General features: G+C 32.9%; 1 protein-coding gene across 13 annotated transcripts in view; it reads right to left on the bottom strand.

Moving 5' to 3' along the window:
- Nucleotides 1–1,620: 1,620 nt before the first annotated feature.
- Nucleotides 1,621–25,600, bottom strand: part of LOC106461099 (acetyl-CoA acetyltransferase, mitochondrial-like) — a 152,632-nt gene continuing 128,652 nt past the window's right edge. For all 13 annotated transcript variants that reach the window (XM_022387981.1, XM_022387971.1, XM_022387976.1 and 10 more), the window contains one exon: nt 1,621–2,116. In XM_022387981.1, the coding sequence (XP_022243689.1) occupies nt 1,996–2,116 (121 nt within the window). In that variant the 3' untranslated portion in view covers nt 1,621–1,995. The remainder of the gene's footprint in view (nt 2,117–25,600) is intronic.

Genomic DNA, 25,600 nt, shown 5'->3' on the forward strand with positions numbered 1-25,600 from the left:
CCCTTCAGGCTCGTTGCCAGATACACTGATTTCTGCTCCTCAATTCATTTCTGCCAGGGGCTCAAATTGTGCTCTATATGCTTCCCATGGTGCCTTCCCATCGAATTACTGTGGCTTCCTTCATACTACATCATCCCTATTGTTGACATTCATGTGTGGGATGCGATTTCTGACAGGACTGAAGATGTCTGCATTAGTGTTTAGCTGCAGGGACTGGAAGGGGTTTCCTGTTGTCTGAGGCTGATTAGGTCAATGGCTAACATATCCTCTTTGTGTAAAAGACAGTAAATCATCCTTTAATGTATTTAATTCACTTTGAAATTTACTAATGTTTTTCCATATGTACTTCTTGCTGCTGACTTTCCCACAATTGTTGAATACTTTCTTCCTGTTTTCTTTCTTGTTTCAGGTGCCACTGCTGTAGTCTTTCTTCTTGTTTCTTTTCTTTTTCCTCCAACAACTGCTGTAATCTCTCTTCTTGATTCTTTTCTAGTTCTTCTTGTTTCTTTTCTTTTTCCTCCAACAACTGCTGTAATCTCTCTTCTCGATTCTTTTCTCGTTCTTCTTGTTTCTTTTCTTTTTCCTCCAACAATTGCTGTAATCTCTCTTGTTTATTTTCCTCTTCGAGCTGCCACTGTTGCAAGTTTTCTTGCCACTGCTGTTCTCTCTTCTTGTTTATTTTCTTTCTCCTCCAACAACTGCTGTAATCTCTCTTCTTGTTTCTTTTGCTTTTCTTGTATTGCTGCCATCAAATCTGCTAAGCTGTAGTTTGATTTGCCACCTCTTGTTTCCATCTTATACTTTTTTCATCACACTCCCGACATATCTGCTCGTTTGATAATTTTCCGTAAAATTTTTTTCTGAGAAACTACAGCGATACAAGTCCTTTCTTAATTAAAACTAGTTTATTCTTTCTCGTTACAAACTTTGTAATACACTTAATTTCCACAGTCACTTTAACTTGAACACACGTTATAATTTACAACGATTCACACACTTTACTTACGGTGCATACTGCTTGCTTGACTCAATTATCTATCTCTATATCTTTCTATCTGCAATTATTTGCCGGGCTTGTATACTAAAATAGAGGGCACCTGGAAAAGATTAGAGTTGCCAGGACCAGTCATGATTCTTCTAGAAACTCCAGTGCTCATGCTTCTAGCATCGCGTGACTTCCACTGTTGTAACAGCATGCATGTACATATAAACATACATATAGCTGAACAGCCATTTTTACTGTGTTCTGGTCTCATACTTTGATGGTCTCTTTAGTTATAGAAACAGACAGTTTCTATAACAATAAGTTTGCTGCTTGTTTTTGTATTTGTTAATAAACTTATTTTAACTTCGAAAATGTTTCACCTTGTTTGTTTTCTTCTACATTTTGTAATTTTCTCACCCAAACAATTCTTTTATTACCAGTCCCTTTAGTTATATCTTGATATTTATATAACCATTGCTAAGTCTTCTACATTCACACAATTTAAAATACAACAAATGAAAAATTGGGTCGTTGAAGTTCTTGAAAAAATAATTTTGCTACTGAATGAACCAGGCATTATCAAATGACATGGTATTAATTCTATACAATTTTTCATCTGAACAAATGATCTGGGATGATTATTAGCCAAATGTTTAATTGACATAAAAAAACTACAAATATTTTGAATTTTAATCCATATATATTTTCTTATTCAAATTCATAGTTTTGTTTTATTCTTGCTAATTCTCATTGTTGGAAATTCAATTTAGACTGTTATAATAATACTGATCAGCAACAGACTGTAAAATATACATTGTTAGTACAGAAACAAAAGCAAGAATACTGTATTAGTATATATCTTTATGGTTATGCATTATTTAGGTTCAACTATTCATACCATTAATTTACCTTGAAAACAAATTTTTTTAAAAAAATAAAAAAACATTATCTCCTTTATATAAAAGCAAAGTCTGGTAGCATGAAATATAACTATTAAAACAACTTTGATTTCAGAGTTTCTGCACCATCATTGCACTGGCACCACCTCCACCATTGCATGTGGATGCCATACCATATTCACCAGGCTTTAGGTTCATAGCCAGAGCATTAATTAACCGAGCACCAGACATCCTGAAATGAAAATATAAAAGAGAAAATTTGAAAACATATCAAGGGATGAGCAACAGCTCAATGTCACTTATTTCTCTGATGTCATCTTATTCATTAGTGGCATTTAAGCTTACATTGAACTAATCCCTTCCTCATAATAGTCTTAAGATGTGTATAATTAAAAGCAATTATAAATTTTTAAACAAATGTAGCACGCATTCCAGGAAAAGTCTAAAGTTCGAAATATACATTAGAACAGTCATAGAATACTTCTTTTAGTGAGGCTCTGTGGACAGATTTAAAAAAACTATTTTACAAATTCATCATCATTGGGTGGTTACATAAGATGATTAACAATATACATATATATATATTGTATTTACAAATAAGTACAGTTATTCATATTTTTTCCTGCCCTTTCAAGAAACACTGACTAATCAAAGAAAGGATTGTATTTCTATGACTTAAGTTTAATTAGCAATTTTGATTCAATCTAGTACCAGTCAGTTCTATAAAACAATGGGTGACTTTGATTCTAATATTACGAAATAAACAGTTTCATCCTAATGTCTTTTTTACCATTACTGCTTGCTATTATGATGTACATTTATATTTCTCAAATCAATTGGCTCTCTTCTTCTTAGCTTAAACATACTGGTCTATATAACATTACTTTTACTCAATCTTGTTAAAGTAAACAGTAACCTGAATACAAAATTAAACTGAAATTAAATGTTTTAATTTAGAGTTTAATTCTGAATAAAGCAAAACAGCATCATCCTCAAAGCTATAATGAATTAATATGCCTGTACTTTTCATTTTAAAATTAAACTCATATTTCTTGAGCACTGTCCATTATCTTGTGCATTAGTTTGATTTATTTGTGTATACTTCTCACTCTTATCTTGCGCAGAAGAATTGTATATATGAAAAACATCCTTACAAAACTAGCATTAAAATTTAATTTTTGGAATAATGCCACATGTTACCGACAGCTCTTTATATTACCACTATTAAGATTTAAACATTTCAGAGTACATCACATATTTCCATTAAAAAAACTCAAATAAGCTGGCTTGAAAGTTACTTTTACTCATTTTAACTTAGTAATACACTTTAATGTGGCAGGAGTATCTCTGATGGCCATTTCATATTTTTTAAACAAATAAAACTAAATATTTTAAAGGTGATTAATACTCAGGAAGTGAAAAAACATAATATACTTAAGATAAAACATCTGATAAATTCAGTAGTTTAAATTTAACTTTTAATCCAACAATAAAATCAGATTAACGATGACAGTTCTAACAATGATGTATTGTTAAAACTGCTCCTGTTTTAATTTGGTCAATCAGTTTTAAATTTTACTTGAATAGCTCAGGTTAGATCAAATTATGTTCTCTTGTTGAGCACAAGAAAAGTACTCAAAGTGTGCTAATATTAAACAAAATAGATTAAATTTCAATATATATTTCTGACAGGTTTTCAATGGAATTTCTTAATTATTGCTGAAAATTATGGTAGATTTACACACTTCTTCAGGTGTACATTACTAACTTAAATCTAACCAATCAAACTAATTGGTTGAAACTTCATTGTTTTAGGGACTTTTTTTATTAACTGAAAAATATCAAAGTAAAAAGATGTAACAGTATAATTTAGTGGAAAATTAAATAAGATAACAACAAACTTAAAAGCACTGAAGTGGTCCACATAATCCATTAACATTTTCACATCTGGAAGAATGATCATAACATCACCAAAAAAATATATGTATCATTCTTGTAGCAATCATACCTTTGATTTATAAACTGTTTCTAATATAGTAATCTCTTCCTTGTAGCAGTGATACATAAAATATAGGTTTAATTAAATTTAATGTGTTTTTGTTTGCTTAATGATTGAATGTAAAAACATTCATATAATTTTACTACAGCAACAGCAAAAACATTGAATTCAAGCAATGTTTTAAGTAATGTTTTAAACTTAGGTTATAAAGTATTGATAAAAATATGATACAGTAGTATTATTGTTATTACTATTTCATGTTATACACAGAATATTTAATGTAAATATATGGATGATAAATACAAGAGATGTCACAAGATAAGACTGGCTATATATAACTTAAATCTGTAAGCCTATTTATAAGATTGGGGCTTTTTAGTGTTGAGTTAGGACACTTAAATTACTGTATGGTTTTTTAATTTTGTTCTTAAGGAAGAAGAGACTAGATAACACTTATACTTACCAAAACAAGAAATTCAGGGGCTTTTTCAAATCTTTTTTACAGATAAACAGTCAGATTTCAAGAACTTAAGACTAGAGATATACCAATAAAAAAACCACTAATTACTTAGGGAGGACTGACACCATGAAGGATACTGTTTGAAGTTTTACTTAAACAAATATATTAACAAATTACTTAATATATGTATGCCATTCATGCATACTGATGTCTAAGATAAAAGCATCAATTATCCACAATACTGCATTTTCTATAAATTTTATGCACAGAATAAAATGAACATGGATATCAAAGAAAAAACAAGTGTATAAACAAAACAATGTCAGCCAAAATCACTAATGCAATATCCTACATATATTCCAATATTACTTATATTAAAAATCATTACCATTACATACATTCAAAGAGAAGCTCCCAATTCATACTAATTTGTACAAATGTCTGTATTAACCTTGGAAATGAATATAACCTCACTTTAGGAGGGCATAAACAGAAGCAGGGCTAAGCAGCAAATATAAATCTGAAGAATAATCATTGCTCTATGTAACCTTTGTTTCAAGGCCTTCCTATGCCTAAACCTAAAAAAAAACCTAAATGTGAGAGGCCATAATTACAAGCTAACTAACAAGGTTATAATTTCTGGTAATCACTTCCTTAGATCACATTAACATTATCACTGCATTTACACATATACAACAAAGGCTCTAACACTTAATAATACAAAATACTACTAAAAACTCAGAATTTAAATGAAAATAAACAAAAAAATTCATGTAAAAGTTGAAATAAAATTGAATTACTGGGAAAGTTATCTATATGAAATAAAATGAACTGAATAAATCATTTTATACTAATCAAAATCAGAATAACCAGAAAAAAATCCAAAAAAAATCAATGCAGAAAGAAATTAGCAAAGTAAAATGACATAATTAAACTAAATAAAAGTTACAAGATAAAATAACAAAGCTAAACTGAAAATGAGATTAAATGAAGTATATCTAAATATAATGCAAAATTCAAATACAAACTGAATTCACAAATTAAATCTGAATAAACAGAACAAAAAGTATTAAACTAAACATAATACATTGTTAAATAAGACATTTAAACTCAGAACTCTGGCCAGCAATTCATACAAAACAAAATGAAATCAAAAAGCTGAAGACCTAAATTCACCTATAAATAAAACAAAACCCCAGATGAAGTAATATTGGAATATCAAAATCAAACAGAATACATTAAAGAACATAGATATATGGCTTAAAATGAATGTAAAATTAAAATAATTAAAAAATAAATCCAAATGTAAACTCAAGAAATTTAAGAGAATAAGACAAAATTAAAAATGGCAAAAATTCATGGATGCAGATAAACAGAAATACCATTACTGCCACAATCATCCATCCATATCACATTTTGTGTTGTCAGCTACGAACTTCCCATATAAAGACTAATGAAGTAGGTGCACAAAGGTTGACAGCAAAATTACTTTTGCAACTGTAATATAGCAATCAGCCCAGTTCAGTATGCATTCCTACCATTTTTGAGTCATGAAAAATTCATTAACCCATATAAACATGAAATTTTCTTAGAGAAAACTCAACCAACATCAGACACATTTAGACAGATTTATACCTTAAGCTTTAATTTTTGACGTTACATTACAGCACAGCTCACTACTTGAAAAGCAAGGGTTGCAAAGTCCTTTCAGCACCTAAGCTTGTCAAAAGTTACTAGTTATTATTAACCCTACATGAATGGAATTGGTCCATTAGACAAAGCCTGTTTTGGAGAATTACTACTTACTATAATTCCAAATTTACTTGTTGTATCTCCACAAAACTTGGTCAGCTTTTAGTAAACATTACAAGCATACTGTACAGAAGAAACAAACGAATCAGAATTCTTAATAACACATCTCTGTTAAGAAGTTGTCTCTAAATGTATTTCTGCTAGTCTGACTAGTGTGAGTGTAAGGTGATTTCGATGTTAAGAATTAAAATACTGTTGCGTCAGCGAGGTCACGTGACTAGTATCACGCCACTTCTTTCTTGAACCTTCGGGAGAGTACTAGATTGGGGGTAGTCTGGTATATATAAGATGGTCACACCGTGACGGGACAATGTGTAGGTAGTGAGTAATTGAATGTATGCGGACAAAATATTGTTGGCCTCGTGAGACATGAATTATAGTGTTTGTTATAGAGTGACTGTTGAAATTAAGTGTATCGTAAAGTTGTATTCGGAAAGAATAAACCAGTTTTATTTAAGAAAGGACTTGTGTCGTTAAAGTTTCGTCGGAACGAATTTACGGAAAATTAAGTAACGACTGGAGGCGTAACAATACCTTTTTATTATCTTACAGTTTTTAAGTTTAATTTTCACAACCTCTTGAATCTCCTAAGTGAATATAAAAAGTTTTTTAGTAAAACTTCATATTTTATCTATTATTTTCTCTAATCTTAACATTATTTGCACTTTGTCCACTTGATTAACTATGTAACTACCATGAAAGAATATGAAATCTAAATTACCTTTTTTCTTTCTAGAATGACTGTAGATTATAACAGAAAATTACAATAATTTATCCCAATCACTTACAGACTCACAACAATTTACATATGTTTTCATTTAATTTTATTGTTTTATTACTTTTTGAAACTGTGTCTAACTACTAAATCTGTAAAAAAGCAATAAATTACCCAGCAAGCACATAGCTAGAGCTACAGCAAACTTAGAGAATTTTGTTGTTGTTGAGAATTTGTAATGCACATTGGAAGGATTTGGACATTTTGGCAATAAAATTAGAAAACAATTACCCTTACTCTCCAGATAATAATAAAAAACATCAAATTTATTGCTTCCAATGTTTTTTTTACTACTATCCCTGATGCAGCTGCAATGGTGAAACATTGGCAAAAATAAAAAGTAAATGCCATTTTTTCTAACTTTATTGCCAAAAGGTATTGAAATATGTAACATACAAAAAACTTGTAAGCATACCACACTGAGAAATTTTAAAATTATTTCATTTATGTTTTCTTATCTTATCTAATAAGTTTTAAATTTTTAGATATTAGTTACCTTTATAACAATAAATAAAAAACATACATAAGGTACAAGAAACTTAGCACATATGTATTATCTCTTTTTTGCTCTGTTTTCCACAAAACTTTACATTTTTGTAACAATGGTAGCAGTACATAAAATAACAAAGAAAACAAAATATTAACACACAGAAAAATACAATGACCTAAAACTATTATAATTTAACCGGCTTTCTAACTAACTTGTAAGTGGATTAAAATAATTCCCTTACTTCATCATGGTGCTCTCAATAACAGCAACAATGATTTTGTAGGTTGAATAATTCAAAACCTATTGTGAGAACAAGGTTTTAACAGAAATCACTAAACTGAAAGCTTCTATTTCTATTAGTTATAAGTAATCCAATAGCAAATTTCTGAGAGAAATAATGATATTTTTCAAAAAAAGGATGTGATAGAAGTGGGTTTGACTCTCTGGTTTATATCTCCATCATGAAAGAAGAATGGAGGCTATAAAATGAGATTGTGTTTTAGCAATATCTATGCTATAAATTTGTAATTTATGTTAAATTCCAAACATCATATAGGGGTAGTAATAAAATGTAAATTTCGCAATTCAGAGCAAACAGGTGTCACATGATATACATAAGTGAGGATTGGGAATTTGAATATTTCCTTTTGAAATTAAGAGTTAAAAGTTGTATAATATTAAAATTTGATTTCTCAACTACATTTGATGCCAAGTTTGTTGACATGCATTAATAACGTAGTAGTATAATTATATTTTGAATGTAATTCTATAAAAGGTCATGATATTCACTTTGACCCCAACCTGTGCATATAGGGTTAACAGTAGTGAGAGTCATGTCTGATAAACAGTATAAGTGCAAGTAACCTCTTCTATGCCATTCAGTAATTGCATTTGGGAGCATATAGTGTACAGATAGCACTCCATAATATTCTGTACCTTTGAGAAAGGTACTACTCCAATCTCATATCATTGGCATCAATATCAAGGATGAATAAACAATCCAGACAGGATTAGCCAGCCCTAGTGCTTCAATCACAGTATACTTTAAGGCCTGGAATGCATTTTTATATTCCTGCCCATAAAAAAACACATATCAGCCTTAGTCAATGAAAACAGTAGTGTGGCTGTCATATAGAAGCTTACTAAAACTAGTAGTACAAAGTAAAATTTTGAAAGCTGCAGGTTTTTCATTTAGGGTTAACTCCAGTCCTTGATCACACTACAATTCTTAAGAATCTGGGAACAATATGTCTCTGCCTACTGTGTGATGAAATTCTCCTTATGTTTCATAAATGCACATTTTCCTAATTGCAATTTTAGACCTGAATCCTTTGTACACTGGAATAACATTTATAGGTTTTCATTTGTAGCCTGAAACGTTCCACCAAAGACTAATATTCACCCAAAAAGATACAACATCTCTCCTAATTCAGTTTTGTACGCAAGTTCTACCAGCCTCTCAGAAGTGCCAAGTGCATTACATAGACTGAATAGTATAATACATAATTCATGCAGTCCTTTATGAGCTGAAAGCAGCCTTAACTCTACTCTCATCAATTCAACTTACTAGTAACTGAAAACCAGAGCTGGTGTATTAAGCCAATGGTTATTTTACAATGTATCCAGTCCAGACATTCATCTATACATTATAACAGAGAGACTTTAACATCTATTACCAGGTGTGCCACTGAAGGCCTAAAGGAATTTGGCAATCCTTCCTTCTTTCTAATGAACACCAATGATAACAACCATTCACTCTCCAAAAATTATATTATTCTGCCTTTCAATATCTGTTTGATATCAGTACAGGCAACATCTCTGATATTCCAAAGAAGCCTGTGTAATGATTGTTTAGTCAGGTGTGCATAATTTGTATCCAAATGGTGATAGAAGATTACTGAGCAAACAACTTACCACCTAGTCATCAAACACATCAGCAAATTTCTTGAGTTCATGCTCCTGTGATGAGTTGAAATTGTCAGCACAATCCTCAACTAGACTTCAACTGCTTTGGAAGCTGCATTAGTTTTCAGACACGTTACAGTAGCTATAATTCTAGCTTTCAGCTCACTTTGTGACACTCGCACCTGTGTTACTGTGTTGATGACTATTATAGTTGGAAGACAAACAAATGTCCATTGTTACAGATTAGCACTGCTATATTATCAGAAATCAGACAGATAGCTGTTTGAGCAAGAGCAGCCTGCTTTCCAGACAAGTAAACAGTTTTGTAAATCACTTCTATCACTGCAGCAGCTGGTGACTATATGAGGATGAGGAACCCATTTTGTCACCTGTCCATGCCAGGCCAAAAATTGAATATGTCAAACCAAAGAAATAAGTACAAGAACAGAGATACAAAAGAAACCTTTCAACAATGCAAAGCATTTTAACATCACACTTTATCATGCAATAAAACATGTTTTAATATATACAACTCGGGCATCAATATAATACCAAATACCTAAAAATAATAACCTTTTACAGGAACAACACTGACAAATATGCTACATAAAATTTGTGAGGTCAATGAATTAGGAAACAAACTTAATACAAAAAACAACAACAAAAGAAATTGTGTTTATATACATCAACACTAACCTTTGAAAACAAGTTACAGTGAAGCAGTGAAGACAATAATCTTTGACAACAATAAGATAATAATTTGGAAATACATCACTTAATTCACAAACAAAGGAACCATCAAATAACCTTAAAACATTTCTTCATACATGCAGAAACAAATGTCTATGTGCATAGTCTGACAAAATAAGCTTTAGATAAATAAAAATGATCATAATACTAACATATATAAAAAAATAAAATAATATGCAGATACCTATAATATAAACTGATGTTAATAAACAAAGCAAAAATATGTACAAAATAAACACATTACCTAGCAGCAAGCACAAGGCTCAATTCCCTAACCTTAACCCTGTCAGCAGGCCTGCCATATCAGCAATTGACTGTTGAGTGGCCACAGTAGTGGTAGGGATGATGTCAGAGGCCTAGGCTTTCTTGACTGTGTCAGTCTTATGTAAATGACAAATGTTTTGTTCCACTCAGAACATAATTGGTCCTCCTACTGATTATACATGGTCCATGTCTCCATTCATTTGTGGCCACTGCTGGCAATGGAACTTCAGTATCAGGATGTATTGTGGGGTTAACTTTATAGTGAAGATGATAGGTGGGAATGCTGGCAAGTCAGTCCTCAGCTGCTGTTGTGATGTCTCATGGATCCTCTTAGGCAGCAGTGGACTGACAGCCATTAAAGTACAGAACTTCTCATTCCCTTCATACCTCTTTAGTGCCGAAATTGTTGGTTTTGGTACTGACTGTGGTATTTGCTCAGTCATGGTGTCATCACCCTGCCAATGGTAGTGGTGATAATGAGCAAAGTCTTGGTAGCTAGAGTTTGACTGTTATCCCTCAGCTATGAAACATCTCTCCAAGGTCCAATAAACCCCCAAACAGATATCATATCTGGAAATGTCTATCTTGGCTTGAGGATGTAGCAGTGTCACTAGAGGTGGCTGTACATCTAGTGATACATGTTCAAAGTCCTTACTCACTCATTAACTGGCCACTTGATAGGCCACAATGTTTAACTGATCACTGGGACTCCTTTTCCACTGGGGTGTCTTTGGACCACCTGCCAACATTATGGGTGCATTCAGGGTGAGAAAAGTTTCTACTAGCTGGACCATGATTGATGGAAGTTACCTGGACCTGGGACACCTTAAGGCTTGTTGGACTACCAACAAAGTGAGATTCTGCAAGACAGATGCATCCACCAGTAGCACATCTTCATCAATGGACTACACCACATCAGACATCAAGTTAGAATAAAGAATACTGGGGTCATATGCATAAGCAACTGCTTCATTCAACAGGACATCCTGAGTGTATTGATGTTTATTACAGGTTCCTTCCATCAAAGAAATTTTGAAACTTTAGTGCACAAGAATAAAACAACAACAGTTGCTAGCTGAAGAATGAGACAGCCAAAATAGTCAAGAATTCAATCTTCAGTAGTAAAAGTATGGAATGAAAAAGTCATAACTGCCTGGTTACTTCCCTATAAAAATTACTGTGCTTATAGGAAATGTATCCCTAATGCCAGTAAACTTCTCTGTCCACAGTCTTCACTGTGGCTCTGCTTGACCAATAACTTAAAAATAACATTGACCCCTGTTGCCATTCCTATGACAGTGGCCAATATGCTTACCCTCTGACTTAGCTTTATTTGTTTCACTAATGTCTGGTTGTTACTTAAACAGTGTCCAGTTCCAGTGATAAAGGAATGAAGTTCAAACTCTTAAAGTGTTTCCTACATATGTGAGCTGACTCAAGTTAGGTAATGCCATTATAATCAACTAACATTTATTTTGTCTCTTTCTTTAAGGACTTTTTCCATTTACAAGTTTAGAACTAGCTTTGGTACACTTTTGCCATACAAGTGTTACTTTCTGCCTTCCCCTAGTACACTTACAGCCTGCATCTTCATGCATCCAATAATGCAACTTGAACTGAAACAATGTTAAAAAAGTATTTTAAAAAGTATGCATCTTATTAAATTTTTCAATCTGCATGATTGAAAATATTATATCACAGCCAAACAAAATACTTGGTACACCAAGTTCATAATATGAATGCTACTGCCTGTAAATTTCATATACTATAATTTCAACCCCTCATAAACATTTCAATTCAATCAAATCCGATATCTTGCATTAATCTTACTGAAAAACAAAAGCTAAATTTTTCAGAAGTAATGTGAATTTCTCCCTTAGTCTTATACTTTCACGAAAATTCATTTTCTTCTGAATATTTCAATGTCATAACTGAAACATTCACTATCAACTATTAATGAAAATAAAAGGTACATTGCATCTTGAAATAATACCCTACAGGTCAGTTATCAAAATTAACCTCATATTGCAAGGTCTTAACATTTAGATTAAACCCTTTTATTTTCATTCACATATAGCTTAATAATTGTATTTTTTGTGTAATTGATACATCTGTGTTGTTTAACAGCAATAAATAACTATGTAATATTTCTACATGCATGTGGGCTACACATTTATTTATGCATACACGTATATTGCCACATTCCCATATCTTTATTACACATAGCTTACAAAAGACTTCCTCTGGTTCCCAAACTAGTTACTTTCTAATCATCTAAGGTGACTTTCTAAACCTATAGTGGCCAGTCAAACTCAAAACACCTTTCCAGGCATCACAAAATAAGTAATCACCAATATAATTTGGTTAAACAAAGACTTTTCAGCAAAATATCATCATTATACAGGATTAATATTTGTACTGCTGTTACAGTACATCTCAATATACACTCAGAAGGCTCCTTGTTTCATGTCGAGAATTATAAGGTCTTCAAGTATACAGGAAAAGATCTAGCAAGGGCTCTGCAGTATTCTTGGTAGTTATCAATACTTGGATAGCCAAATAATTCACCTGGGAAAAGTCACTCGGTAAATTAGAAAATAACAGTGGAAAGCCCTTTCAACCAAGTTTACAAACTTTTCATCATCACAACTGTGTTTAACTGAGCAGTTATTTACACTATCTTATAGATAATTTTTTTACAGTGGAACTCTGTGCAATAGCTAAGAACGTAAGGGTTGTAAAATCCTTTCAGTCCATTCATTTTATGAGCAGCAAACCCTTCTAACTTCTGATAATCAAGTGGTATCATACAATGTAGTACATATACTGTACCTTAGAATACCACCTGGTAGCTCAGAAGGCAAGGATCACCAGTTTCTTTCAGTCAGTGATTCTACAAATCAGTGATTATCCTAGTTCTGTAGTTGGGTTTAATCCCAGACAAACTGAGTGGAGTGCCGGAACCGTGTCTTGTCTCTAGATCTGCTTTCTCATTTGACTAATCCTGAAGAGACAGAAGTACTCCTGGCTCTTTCCTCCTCACCTTCAAGGCCAAAATGGGAATATACAGACACAGCTAGTCAACTTGTACAATGTGAATTTTGCATACCAAATGACTGCTATAACTCATATGTTAATGGACCGACTTGTTGGAGCAAGAAATGAGGTCCTGGCCAGCTGGAGCCAAGAAGCATCCATGCTCCTACTAAGCATAAACCAAAGGCACATCTAGTCTCCACTTTGGTATGTTCATTCCTTTACTGTTTTATTACAGCACCTCTTCTGTTGTATGGTAGCATTTCTTAGCCGTTGATGTGCAAACTTGTGTCAATCGATGCAGACCTTAATCATATATTCTTGTAGGCATTGTGGGCATCAGTTTCAGGTGAAGGCCATACATCGCCTCTACAGGGAGAAAAACTTCTTGGCTAAACAAGATAAAATCTGGTGAAGAGCCTATTGGTCACTGCTCAGTTGTGTGGTATGTCATCATGATGTAGGGTAATGGTTCATCCCAATTGGTTTGGTAGGGGTTAACAAACTTTGCAAGCATATCCTTGACAGTCTGTATCATACATTCTACTAAATATCAGGCTGAGGTGATATCATGAAGTGTGTATTTTCACCACACCAAACACATTACACAACTCAGAGAATAACTGGTTCTTAAAGTTAGCCTCCTGAACCACATGGATATCTTCAAGTGACCAGGCTAACCAGTGCTATGCCAGACATCAACCTTGTACTGTGTGTATAGACTAATGGATAAGCCTTGGCCCAATTAGTGAAGTAGTTGATGATGAGGAATATAAACAGGTGATCTTGTTCCTTTGCATAATAGAGAACCAAAATTTCTTTGCTGGAGCTTACCCTATTTAAGCCACCTATTTTTTTCTTGATAATACACATGATACAGCCTTTACACCAGCACTGAATGTCTGGACTCCATTTCAGCCAGACAAACTGCTGCTTATTGTTAAAAAGTGTTCTCTTATATCTTTTTGTTAAGCAAAGTGTGGAGAATATAGTGCCTTAAATGTCTGGGGAACATTAACTGTAACATGGGCAAATAATCACTGTTCAGTGGTTGATAATAATGGTACAGTACAACTTCATGCACTCATCACAGCTCCTACAAGTGCTACATTCCTCAATTTGAGCTGTTTGTGCTTTACCTTGTTGCATGGCAAGAAGTACTCACACTAAATGTGGGTCCTTCAATTGCTCTTTCTGGATTTTACTTGCAGCATCCACCCACTAGAGGATTCTCCTACTGTATGACTTGTTGTGGCTGACAAATAATCTGAACTTCAACACAGTGTCCAGGATAAGGACATTCAACAAGCAGTCAGTATTTCCATGTTGTGGCCCTTGGTGATATTGCTGCAATGCTGTTATCAAGCATTTAGAAGCCATGAGTATATGACTAGAGTATGCAACTATATGTTATACAGCAACCTGTAACTGTGTTAACAGTTATGATTTCCCTCTCACTGGCATGGATATGCCAACACTGGGGCTTATACTAAAGCACACTTTAGGGACTGGAATGCCAATTTGCATCCCTTACTCTAACTGAAGTGTGTCTCCATTTTAGTAAGATCTGATAATGGTGAGGCAATCTTAGAGAAGTTGATCACAAACCATTGGTAATGTGATGCAAAATCAATGAAGCTTGAAGAAATTGTGGCTAATTTGGCACTGCTATTGTTTTTAGTAGAATTCTTGATGTTTTTTTTCTCTGCCCATAATACGACAAAGAAATTCCACTTTTGTTTACATGAATGCATGTTTTCCTAGTTTCAGCTTCAAGCTTACCTTTTCTATCTACTGGAATACCATTTTTAGGTTTGCAGTCACACTCAAATGTACAGCCAAACAGGAACTCTATTGCTTGCCCTATACTAAAACAGGCACATACCAAAACCCACCCAGCCCTGAGAAAACTGTACTTACTACCACAATTTCTGTTGCATGTTATTTTGTTGCACTCCCTGAAGTCAGTGTCCATAAATGTCTTGGACTCCTTTAGCTTTCCATAGCTGTAGTAGAAATACTCACTCACTCTTTTGCACCATCAGTCGAAACTAAGATTCTACTACAATTTACTGATTTACAAGGTATTGAAAGTTCACTTGAAAGTGATTCACATTTACACAGAAAAATCAAATGCTTTTCTCCTACATTCCATAATAATGTATTAGTAGAGGCATCTACACCACAGGTTGCAGCATACAAACAATAAGAGGGCCAAAATGCCTATGCCCGTTAACTGAATACCAGTGCAGTTTCACCAGAATGCCAGGATGTGTGTATGTGTGTGGTTCATTAATATTAATGCTTGGGTGGGATGATCTGTTTGAGGTGGAGTCATTGCAATTGCCATTACAGTCTTCTTTTGTGATCATGATAAAACTTTTACATAATTACTTGAAAGAGTTGTCCTTGACATTCTAGACACAGCATTGTTGGTACTCCCAGGGACACCAATGCTCTGATTAGTGGTAGGCCCCGATTCTAGGGTGGCAGAATGATGAGATGCACTCAGGACCTCACCCATAGGCTCTGCATGACTTCAGGGTCCTCCATGATCTATAGTTGTCTCAAAAATATATATTCTGGCTTGGTGAGGCTCATTACTACCCCGTGGTCCATTCACTGCACCAGTATATCCATTTAACATGCTGGTGGGATAGCTTCCATTGGCAGATGTCCATCAATAGCACTTCCAGTCTATCCCCATTCAAACCTGTGGTTGGAATACTGTGGCAAGCATAAGTCTGGGAGTCCTTTATGCATTTCCCATGCAGTCTCAGGCCTGTGATTGTCTTCAGTCATTTGTGTTTCCCTTGCACTGAGGTCAATCCTCATGGTAAGAGTATGGACAAGCCATTCTAGGTGCATCAGACTCTTCTTTGTAAGTTGTTAGCTACAAGAAGATAGAAGACACTGACTTTCACAGCATCGGTAAAAGCCCAACATCCACAAAGACAATTTCTCCTAGACCCAACAACTCTCCTTCTTGTTTGTAAGTCCTTCTAGTTATGCAAAATGCCATTTCCTATAACAAAAAGCCTTGTTAAATTTAAGAGTTCAAGTAAGAAGCATCACACACACTTCAGTAGAAACAGCAAACTCCACAATATAATAGCCTGCAGTCATTACACCAAAATTTCCTTTTCCTATCCACTCTGTGGTATATCCAAGTGAAACTAAATGTACTTCTGAGTAATGGGATAAGTCTACAGAATAACAGGTGTTTTGATCAGGATATCTGTTGTGAAGTAATACTAAGTTGCTAAATAATTGACTCACAAGAATGAATGGAATATAGAGACTGGACAAAAACAAAATAGACAATCTTTATTATTAACACACATAACAAACACAGTGTGTGTACCTGCTATACTGACACAAGATGGCCACTTTCACTGGATTATCTCCTTTAAATTACTTTTTCTTCTTCCAGTCATGTATTAGACAGGGTGAATCCAATTTTCCTTACTTCGCAAGAAAAGTTGTATTTATCCAGAGCATCTAACACTATTCCTGTGACCAATCATTCTCATTCAAACTTAGGTTAGGCAATAGACTTGAGATATCATCTGAACTACAATTGAAGGACATTGCTGTTGACATCCTTGCACAATATGCAGTATTACAATAACACCTTCCACCAATATAACAAAAGAATAAACAAAGGCAGTTAGATATAAATAAACTTAATGGATTTTTTGAACACACGTTAGTGAAACCTGTGCAGATACACAATAAATGATAAATTCAGTATAAATACTATAATAATACAAGAAGATAGAAACACATGATATATTAACATACCAAATTGTTTTGTAACAGGCAGAAGATAAAGCCTATCCCTATCACAATGAATAAACAAATTACATAGTGGTCAGTACAAAGAACTAGAATAATATCAAATACATAATACAAAAGATATTGTTCAGTTACACATGTATATCTCTTGCCTTTTATTCCATTCTTCTTAAACTTTGTTTAACAATAAATAAAAAGCATAACAATAACTATTTACATAAGAACATTTTCATTGAGTTTTGCAGTTACCAAGGTTAATCCAACTCAAATGTTTAACATTTAAGTTATAAAACAAATGGAAGGGATTTGACAAAAATTCATAAAATAATCACTGTAAGAAATACTGAGATAAGAGATGACCATTTCACTCTAAATCAGTTTATTTACTGAAGTTCCCTATGCTACATGTTCATTGTAGGAATGTTACAATATGTAATGACAGAGTACCTTATAGAAATATGAAATGAAACAATTCTCATTCATAAAAACTTGTTTTTGCTTGCACACACACACACACACATATATATATATATATATATATAGAAATAATACATGTAAAGTTATATTATGGAGCATATTTAAAGAAAAGTTATTATCAGTGTAGTTATGTATCAGACATAAAACTAAAATTTTAAGCATGGAATGATACTGAGATATAGATTTAGGAGTATTGCATTTTAGTAAATTGCATTTGTACAAACATTTGTGTAGTGCGTGTATATATAAATATATATACAAATAGGCCTCAATTTCTATTTTTCACATTACCAGAAATTTCTGAATATAGTATCAGTTTTTCTCCCTAACAATTTACTTAGAAGTTAGGGTTGCTACTATATGGTAACAAATTTAAATAGCTTTTTATTTTACAGCCAGTACAGACCATTATTTCTAACATGCATTGAGAATGATAATGCATATTTACTAGAAATGTTGCATTTTGATGATACATCTTATTAATCTTCTCTCTGTTTCTAAGCAACAAATGACAATTATCTCCCATTTTCATTCGTTTTCAGTATCTTTAAACATAACTTTTCAAATAAAATGATCAAGAAGCTAAGTCTTGGGAGTTTTAAGATTTATTTACATGCACATTTTGAAATGTTTGGAAATTCAAAACTAGTTATCACTACTTACCTTTGATATCCAAACATAAAAATTGTTTTCAGTGAATCCTTCAAATTCTGAGTCAGAATCACTGTTGTTGACTGGTTGTTGCAATTTCCCAACTATCTTGTCATTATCGTAAATGGTATTACAGATGTCATCTTTATCTTCATTACCTACTGCATCAACATTGTCATCCCAGAGGATGTCATCTTCTGAACCATCCATGGTATGGTTTCTTTTGGCTACCTGACAGTTTAAATACATGGGCTCCAGAGTAGAGCCATTTATTCCACCTTTGACACACATGCTGTTTAAACAGTCAGTTGCAGCTAACGTTCATCATTGCAACTGGTATGTCATTCCCCTGGGAATGATGACAAGATCTGTGCAATTTTTATCCAGGATATCCTTGAGGCATGTCATTCCATGACACCTGAAAGTGTCAAGGACCAGCCAAGGACATTCCTGTGAGGGGCCTCTGCATCACACATTATGCAACCAGCCTTTGATCAAACCTTCATCTATGCACCCTTTCTTATGTGTACAAACAATTATATCATGTGGCCATTTCACATTCTTCGAGAGTTTTTTTGTTTAACAGATGATGGCATTTTCATCCCATTTCCACATGTATTAAGCATGGCAGCAAATGCACAATTAGATATCATACCGACACTCTAACATCCTTTTCATCAAAATGTTACTTTGGCCACAGTATTGCAAAAGTCTAGATGCAAATTATTTATAGTGATAACAAATTAAACTCTTTGTTCATGAAGATTAGTCTGTGTATTGTATTTGGGAGTGTATTATATTCAGAAAATTATGGTACATATGTAGATGAATACAATTTGTATCACTCCACACCTAGAAAAACTAAATTTTAGAACTGAGAAAATCCAAACCTTAATACTATATCTGTGGGGGGAAAAAAAGATACAATTTGCCAACTCTACACATAATCTGATTATGTTTTAGAAGAAATCTACATTTTAATCACATTTAACTTTCACAAAATTATGAGATAAGTTTAAGACTGATGTTACAATTATGGTTGGTAGTATATTGTAGAATTAAACACAAGTATACAAATATATTTTTCACAATGTCTAACAAGCATAAATTTTGGATTCTCTCTGTGATTATAATGACAGGCAGCTTTCTTAAATATAAAAGAAACTAACTTGAAACTTCTGAGCTCTTACAATAATTTTGCACACTAGCTGTTTGATTACAGATTTCTGATAATGTGTATTTTCTTATAGCAAAGCCACATCAGGCATTCTGCTGTGTCCACCGAGAGGAATCGAACCCCTGATTTTAGCATTATAAATACGTAGACTTACTGCTGTCCCAGTGGGGGATATTTCTGATAATAAAAAAAGAAGTTCATTTAATATCAATCAGATTTTATATTTATTCTTCTATTATGAATTCTAGTTTCACACTATTGATTACCATACTTATTTTGAAACTTACAGCTCAAGACTGTTATGTAACCTATCACAGATTTCCCTTACTTTGAAGTTTTTTCTTCCAAAAAAATAATTGGTAACAGCTTCAAAAATGCTAGCAAAATATATTTCAGGCACCTATGTGAGATTCTTTGACTATTTGGTTAACAATGATGATGTGCCGACATAAAAAGAGGGTGTTTATAAACTTTGATTTTATAAATCACTGCATAATGATAGTTAGACAGGGTTTTAAATGTTAAGAATGGCTAACTGATTAACAATTTGTAAATGTTTTACCAGAAGTTACATTTTAATGGATTGTTTCTAAAATATGTATACTTTACAGTGTGGCATATAAAAGTTATGTATGAGAGTCTTCAAATATATTCACATAAATTTTCTAAATTTCAATGCGGTTTTTACATATGGTTAATCACATTTTTGTTAAACAGGCGTTTAAAGTTAAAAAAAAAGTACTGTTCTTTTCACTCAAGTAAAATTGCATCTGCCAATGTCTAGAAATTTGCATCACTTTTGGCCCTGTGTCCAAGACTCTCGGGGTGGGGCAATCATCTCCATTACATGTCATCACATACACTAATAGTTTTTAACAGATCTTGCTTGAACTACACTGTATCTTGGTTGATTCTCTGTAGCTATTGCTTAACCTTTTCACATCAGGTCGGTCAAAGTGCTCATGTCACAACCTTTTACAGTGTTACATTTAAATTTTAATTAAATTACTATTTTAGTATCAATGTACATGAATAAATTGGGATGAAAACACAATTAATAAATCAAATTTTAATATTATTTAAGCTTTAGTTTTTAATTTTATAAGGAAATATTTTTAAAAAATCCTCAATCTCCTCTAGTATGAGAACTGTGGCACTTGCTTTCTAGGTCTTCCATCTTCTCTAATTTATTTACTACCCCTCCAAAAAGTCTAGAATTTAACATAAATTACTTATTATAATATAGATATTACTCAGACAAAGCATAATTATTATAGCATCTAATCTTATTTGTTTGTGGAGGCACAAACTAGAAAATGAGACTCACTTGCCATGCCCACCTGTCACACCCTCTCTTTCACAAATGGCTAAGTGTTCTCTGACATTAAATACTATAATATTTATAACCAATAGAAAGCCAAAATTTTAATATACAAAATAACATATTATATTATGTTGTTTCCTGTACAGATAATTGTCTATTTCACTCCAGTTCAAACTTTATTCCCACTAAAACACATCAATAAGCTCAGCTGAATTTTTAAAAGCTCTTCTTGTATAGTTAGAAAGCCAGAAAAATTATGATAATTATAAGACATTATCTGCTTTCAACATGTTATTATTCTGCATTCTTAGGTGCAGTACTTAATTAAATAAATTATTTAGTGTGGTAATACCATTAGTATAAAGAAGTAGGCTTAAGTTTGATCAACAGTTGACAGCAAAGAAAAAGAAGACTCGGGTAAATACTATATTTCTTGTTTTTCATGTGTATTCTTTATTTCTTATTATAAAAGCAACTAAAATATAAAAATTGGAAAATTACGAGGTTAGATTAGGTAATAATAATAAAAATTCTTCACCAAATATGCTGGTGAGTAGCCCATGTGTTATGTAATTCAACAGTATAGCGTGAGCTTCACGTTCACTAAATGATTTACAAATGGTGTGGCAGGATTCAAAATGCACTAAAACTAAAATTATGTATATAACAATGTATACTGTTACAAGTTTTAAGCTATTTAGGATAAATAATTGTGGTCATTTGCAGTCATTTCAGAAAGGAAAAAGGGTAATTTAGAATTATTTCCTAATTTTTTTCATAGTGGTTACAAGATTGGTTAAATTGACCAATCCTGTATAGAGCTACAGTATAGAAAATAACAGATAAAAGATAAATTTTTCTCAAAAACAAAAAAAAACATTTGATATTTATTTATGAGGTTTTTGGGATTATGCAAATGAAATCTTTACATTTTCAGACGACGAAAAATAGTTTTTATCTTAACATGTAAATCACTTTCTACTCAGAGCAGTCAACACTTTGATACCATATAATTATGGACAAAGTTTTAGCAAAACTACTTAATTAAAAGTCTACAAAAGATTTAATGTTTACTAAAAGCTTGCCAAATTTCATGAAGATACATTAATTACTTTCAGAGTCATAGTATGTAAAATGCATGAGCCCTTCGCAATAGGGTTAATAAGATTTTGCTACCTGCACGCTGTCAGACTTCAGTATTTTCACACATCACAAAATAAATAATCACAAACCAAGATAGACTGAATTAAGACTTTTCAGCTTTTGCCATTACTATAGAATATATGAACATACACTCATAAAAAACAACTATTTCACAGCATGTTGAGAAGTTTTCTTTGAAGTGTTACAGTAAAACAGATCTAGCAAAGTTTATGTGATGCTCTTCATGGAGCTCTTGTTATACTGCTAAATCAGGTGATTTATTATCATGAAACTCTAGTTTCCCCATCAAAAAAAATCACCCAATATGTTGGAAATCAAGGGTTGCAAGGTCCCTTTGAGTATAATTGTGAACCTTAGCTATCATTTTCAGTTCTACAAACTGTCAGCATATAAGGATTATAAACTGTATTAACCCTATCAGAGCAATCTACGTACATTATAACTAGGTTATTTAACTCTCATGAAATTTGACAAGAACTTTTCTAAAAGTATGTAGTTTCAGAAAAAGTAAAATATTTTATTTTGAATTTTTCTATTATTTTTAATAAAAATTCATTACTTAATGTAGTTACTTACACAAGAACTCTGAATGCTTTCTTACATTTCATTTGCATAATCTCTAGGACCTCCTAAATGAATATCAAAAGTTTTTTAAAGTAAATGTTTATATTCTATTTTATATTTTCTTTGTCATATCACTAACTCTAGCTATTACCATTAATGTACAGTGTAATGAAATGTTTAAAATTAAGAAATGGAAATACATACACTTTTATCTCTTCAATGAATAATCTTAAAATATATTCTTTGGGCCATGTGTATAATTTTACATTTTTATCTTTTCATTTATAGTTTATTTTTAATGTTTTATTTTCCTTTCCTGTACTTTATCTTTGATTACCTATGCCAACACATGTCAACAGGTGCCTACAGGTAATATAATGTTAACATCAGCAGAGACAGTCTTAGCCTCAGGCAAAATGTTTGCTCTCGCTAACTTTATGACAGCTGGTTGTAATGTGTAATGCGTGTTTGGAATTCGGCATAGAAGCTCATCTAGACAATCATAGAGGTACTCAGACGAAGCTGAATAGAAATAGAAAAAAACCAAAGCTAAGATATTTTAAATTCATGTGTGTCACATGACAACAAAACTGAAGTTTTAGTTTCTGTGGGGTTTTGAGTCCAATTTAGTTTTAATTATTGTTTCTGGAGGTTTATTTTGAAATAAGGGAATAAGAACTTAAATAATATAAAACTTTGAATTATAACATAATTGATAATACTAATTTCATTAAAATACATTGATAGTAAAGTGGTTTAATTAAATTTTGAATGTAATTACTTAACCGTTTAGTGACACGTGCAGAAAGGAGTTTAAAAAATGCATTATCCTGAAATGGTTAAATGAGAAGCTATCATCCGGTATCCTATCAATATCTTGTCAAGAAACTCTGCTCGACAGCTCAGAAAGTAGTGGTTGGAAAGCTCTTTTGGTCCTGTTAATCTTTGTATGAACATACCACCCTAGCTTCAGATGATCGAGTGATAATCATACAATATAGTGCATACATTATACCTTACAACATCACCTAACAGCTCAGAAATCAAGGGTTGAAATACCATATTAGCTACCACCTCCAACTGTACAAAATGAAGATGCAGCAAGCATTACACCTACTAGTACCAGCTCTTCTAATTTCATGCTAATCAAGTGGAAATCACATTAACTCTTGTTTACACTGTACAGCAAAATTCACAGCTGTCACTTCCTTCCAATCATCAGGTGTTCCATCTAATGATTGTTGTAGCTTTGTGACTGGGTTTAATTCCTGTTATATATTGCTGAAAAAATTGTTTGTGGTGACTTGGCTGACTGTTCGAGCTATCTCTTTCCTCCTTATCTAAATATTGATTGAATCAAGCATTGAATGGTACATGACCCACTTTAAGAACAAGACTAGCTTGCTGGTTCAATAGTAAAAATTGATAACTGACTTGCTTAATATGATTTGCGCCCTAACAATTCTTGTTCATGAAAATTTATGGACTGTATAGTGCCTATACCATTACTATCTCTGTCACATTCCAGTGACCTGATTAACCCTGTTATTGGGTGAAAAGGCTTATTGGCACTTGGTATAGTAGATGTAGCATAGTTGACATATTCTCCTTTACTTTCATTCATGGGTTCTTAAAAATATAGATTCAGGATAAGGGATTGCACTTCCTGTTTTTAATTTGTTCATTGTCTGAAATGATTAAGGAAGTGGTCTAGACCTTTTTTAGCTTATCCTTAAATGTTGGGAGGGAAACCTGTTTAGCCTTGCTCATAATCTCAGGGACCTGTGAGGAAATTATAAGCCTTTCTTCTGTAGATTCTTAAGAAACACCAGGTTAAGACATCCTAAACTTAGGGGTGGGATGGGCTATCTGGGAACCCATAGTTCCGATGAACAATAAGCCCTTGGCCTAGAGTAGCAGATAAACAAGGTACTATAAGCAACTTAAACATTGGTTATGTTCAACCACAAAGTATACCAGGGTCATGGCTACATTGTCAATATACCTCCCAGTTCAAGAAGGCTAACAACTGACCCATGAATCACTCATTTTGTCATTCAGTAACCACCAACCCACTTGCTGGTGAGATGGCTCCAGTTGGCAAACAACATCCACCAACAGTGCTTCCAGTCACATTTCATCTCTGGGTGGCATCAAGAGCTAAGATTAAGGTACTCTGGTTGAAATAAGTCTTTGAGACCCATATAGACCATTCCACTTGGTTTCAGACTCACCCAATTCCAAATCACCATGACAATCTTCAGTCTGTGTTTTCTTTGCATAGAGGTTGATCCTCAATAGAAAACTCAGTATGCCATTCTGAGTGCCCAAATTCTGGCAATGCTCTTTCATAAGTCTGTGGCCACAACAACAACAAAAGTCTTGGACATTTGCCACATTGGTAAAATTCCTATTTTCAAGGGAGGACTTCTCCTAGAATTGATAACTTTCTTGGATAACTATCCACTTTTGCCAAACAACTTTCCAACTTGTTTACAAATCCTTCAAGTTGTGAAAAACTAAATTTCCTCATAGAATAAGACAAGAGTTAAAGTGAAGGCCAGTACACAGTCCAGTAGATATAGCAAACTCTACAATAACAATATCCTGTGGTCACAAGCACAGAAAAAATTCTCCTAGTTGTCATATCTATGCTGAATAACAGAAGGACTGCTCAAAGTATAGGAGTAGCTCCTGGATAATGTAATTTGATAGGGTTACATGAGCTACATGTTTCCCCAAGTGATTTACAATGCATAATGGCACAAATAGTAGTTAGACATGGTTCAAAGGATAATCAAAAGGGCAACAATAAAATTTAATTATAAATTGATGTATACTGTTACAAGTTTAAAGCTATTTAGGATAAACAAAAGTAGTTTCATGCTACATTTGAAGTCAATCTAGAAAAAAAAAAGATGATAATTTAGATTTACTTATTTTTTTTTTTTGGTGGTTACGAGGTCGGTCAAATTGGCCAACCTTATATAGAGTTAGGGCAGAGAAAATTACAGATAAAATATTGTTACGTTTCCGTTTTTTAATTAACTTATTCCGTAACTTCGTTTCA

The sequence above is a fragment of the Limulus polyphemus genome, unplaced genomic scaffold (genome assembly GCF_000517525.1).
Source record: "Limulus polyphemus unplaced genomic scaffold, Limulus_polyphemus-2.1.2 Scaffold897, whole genome shotgun sequence".
NCBI lineage: Eukaryota > Metazoa > Arthropoda > Merostomata > Xiphosura > Limulidae > Limulus > Limulus polyphemus.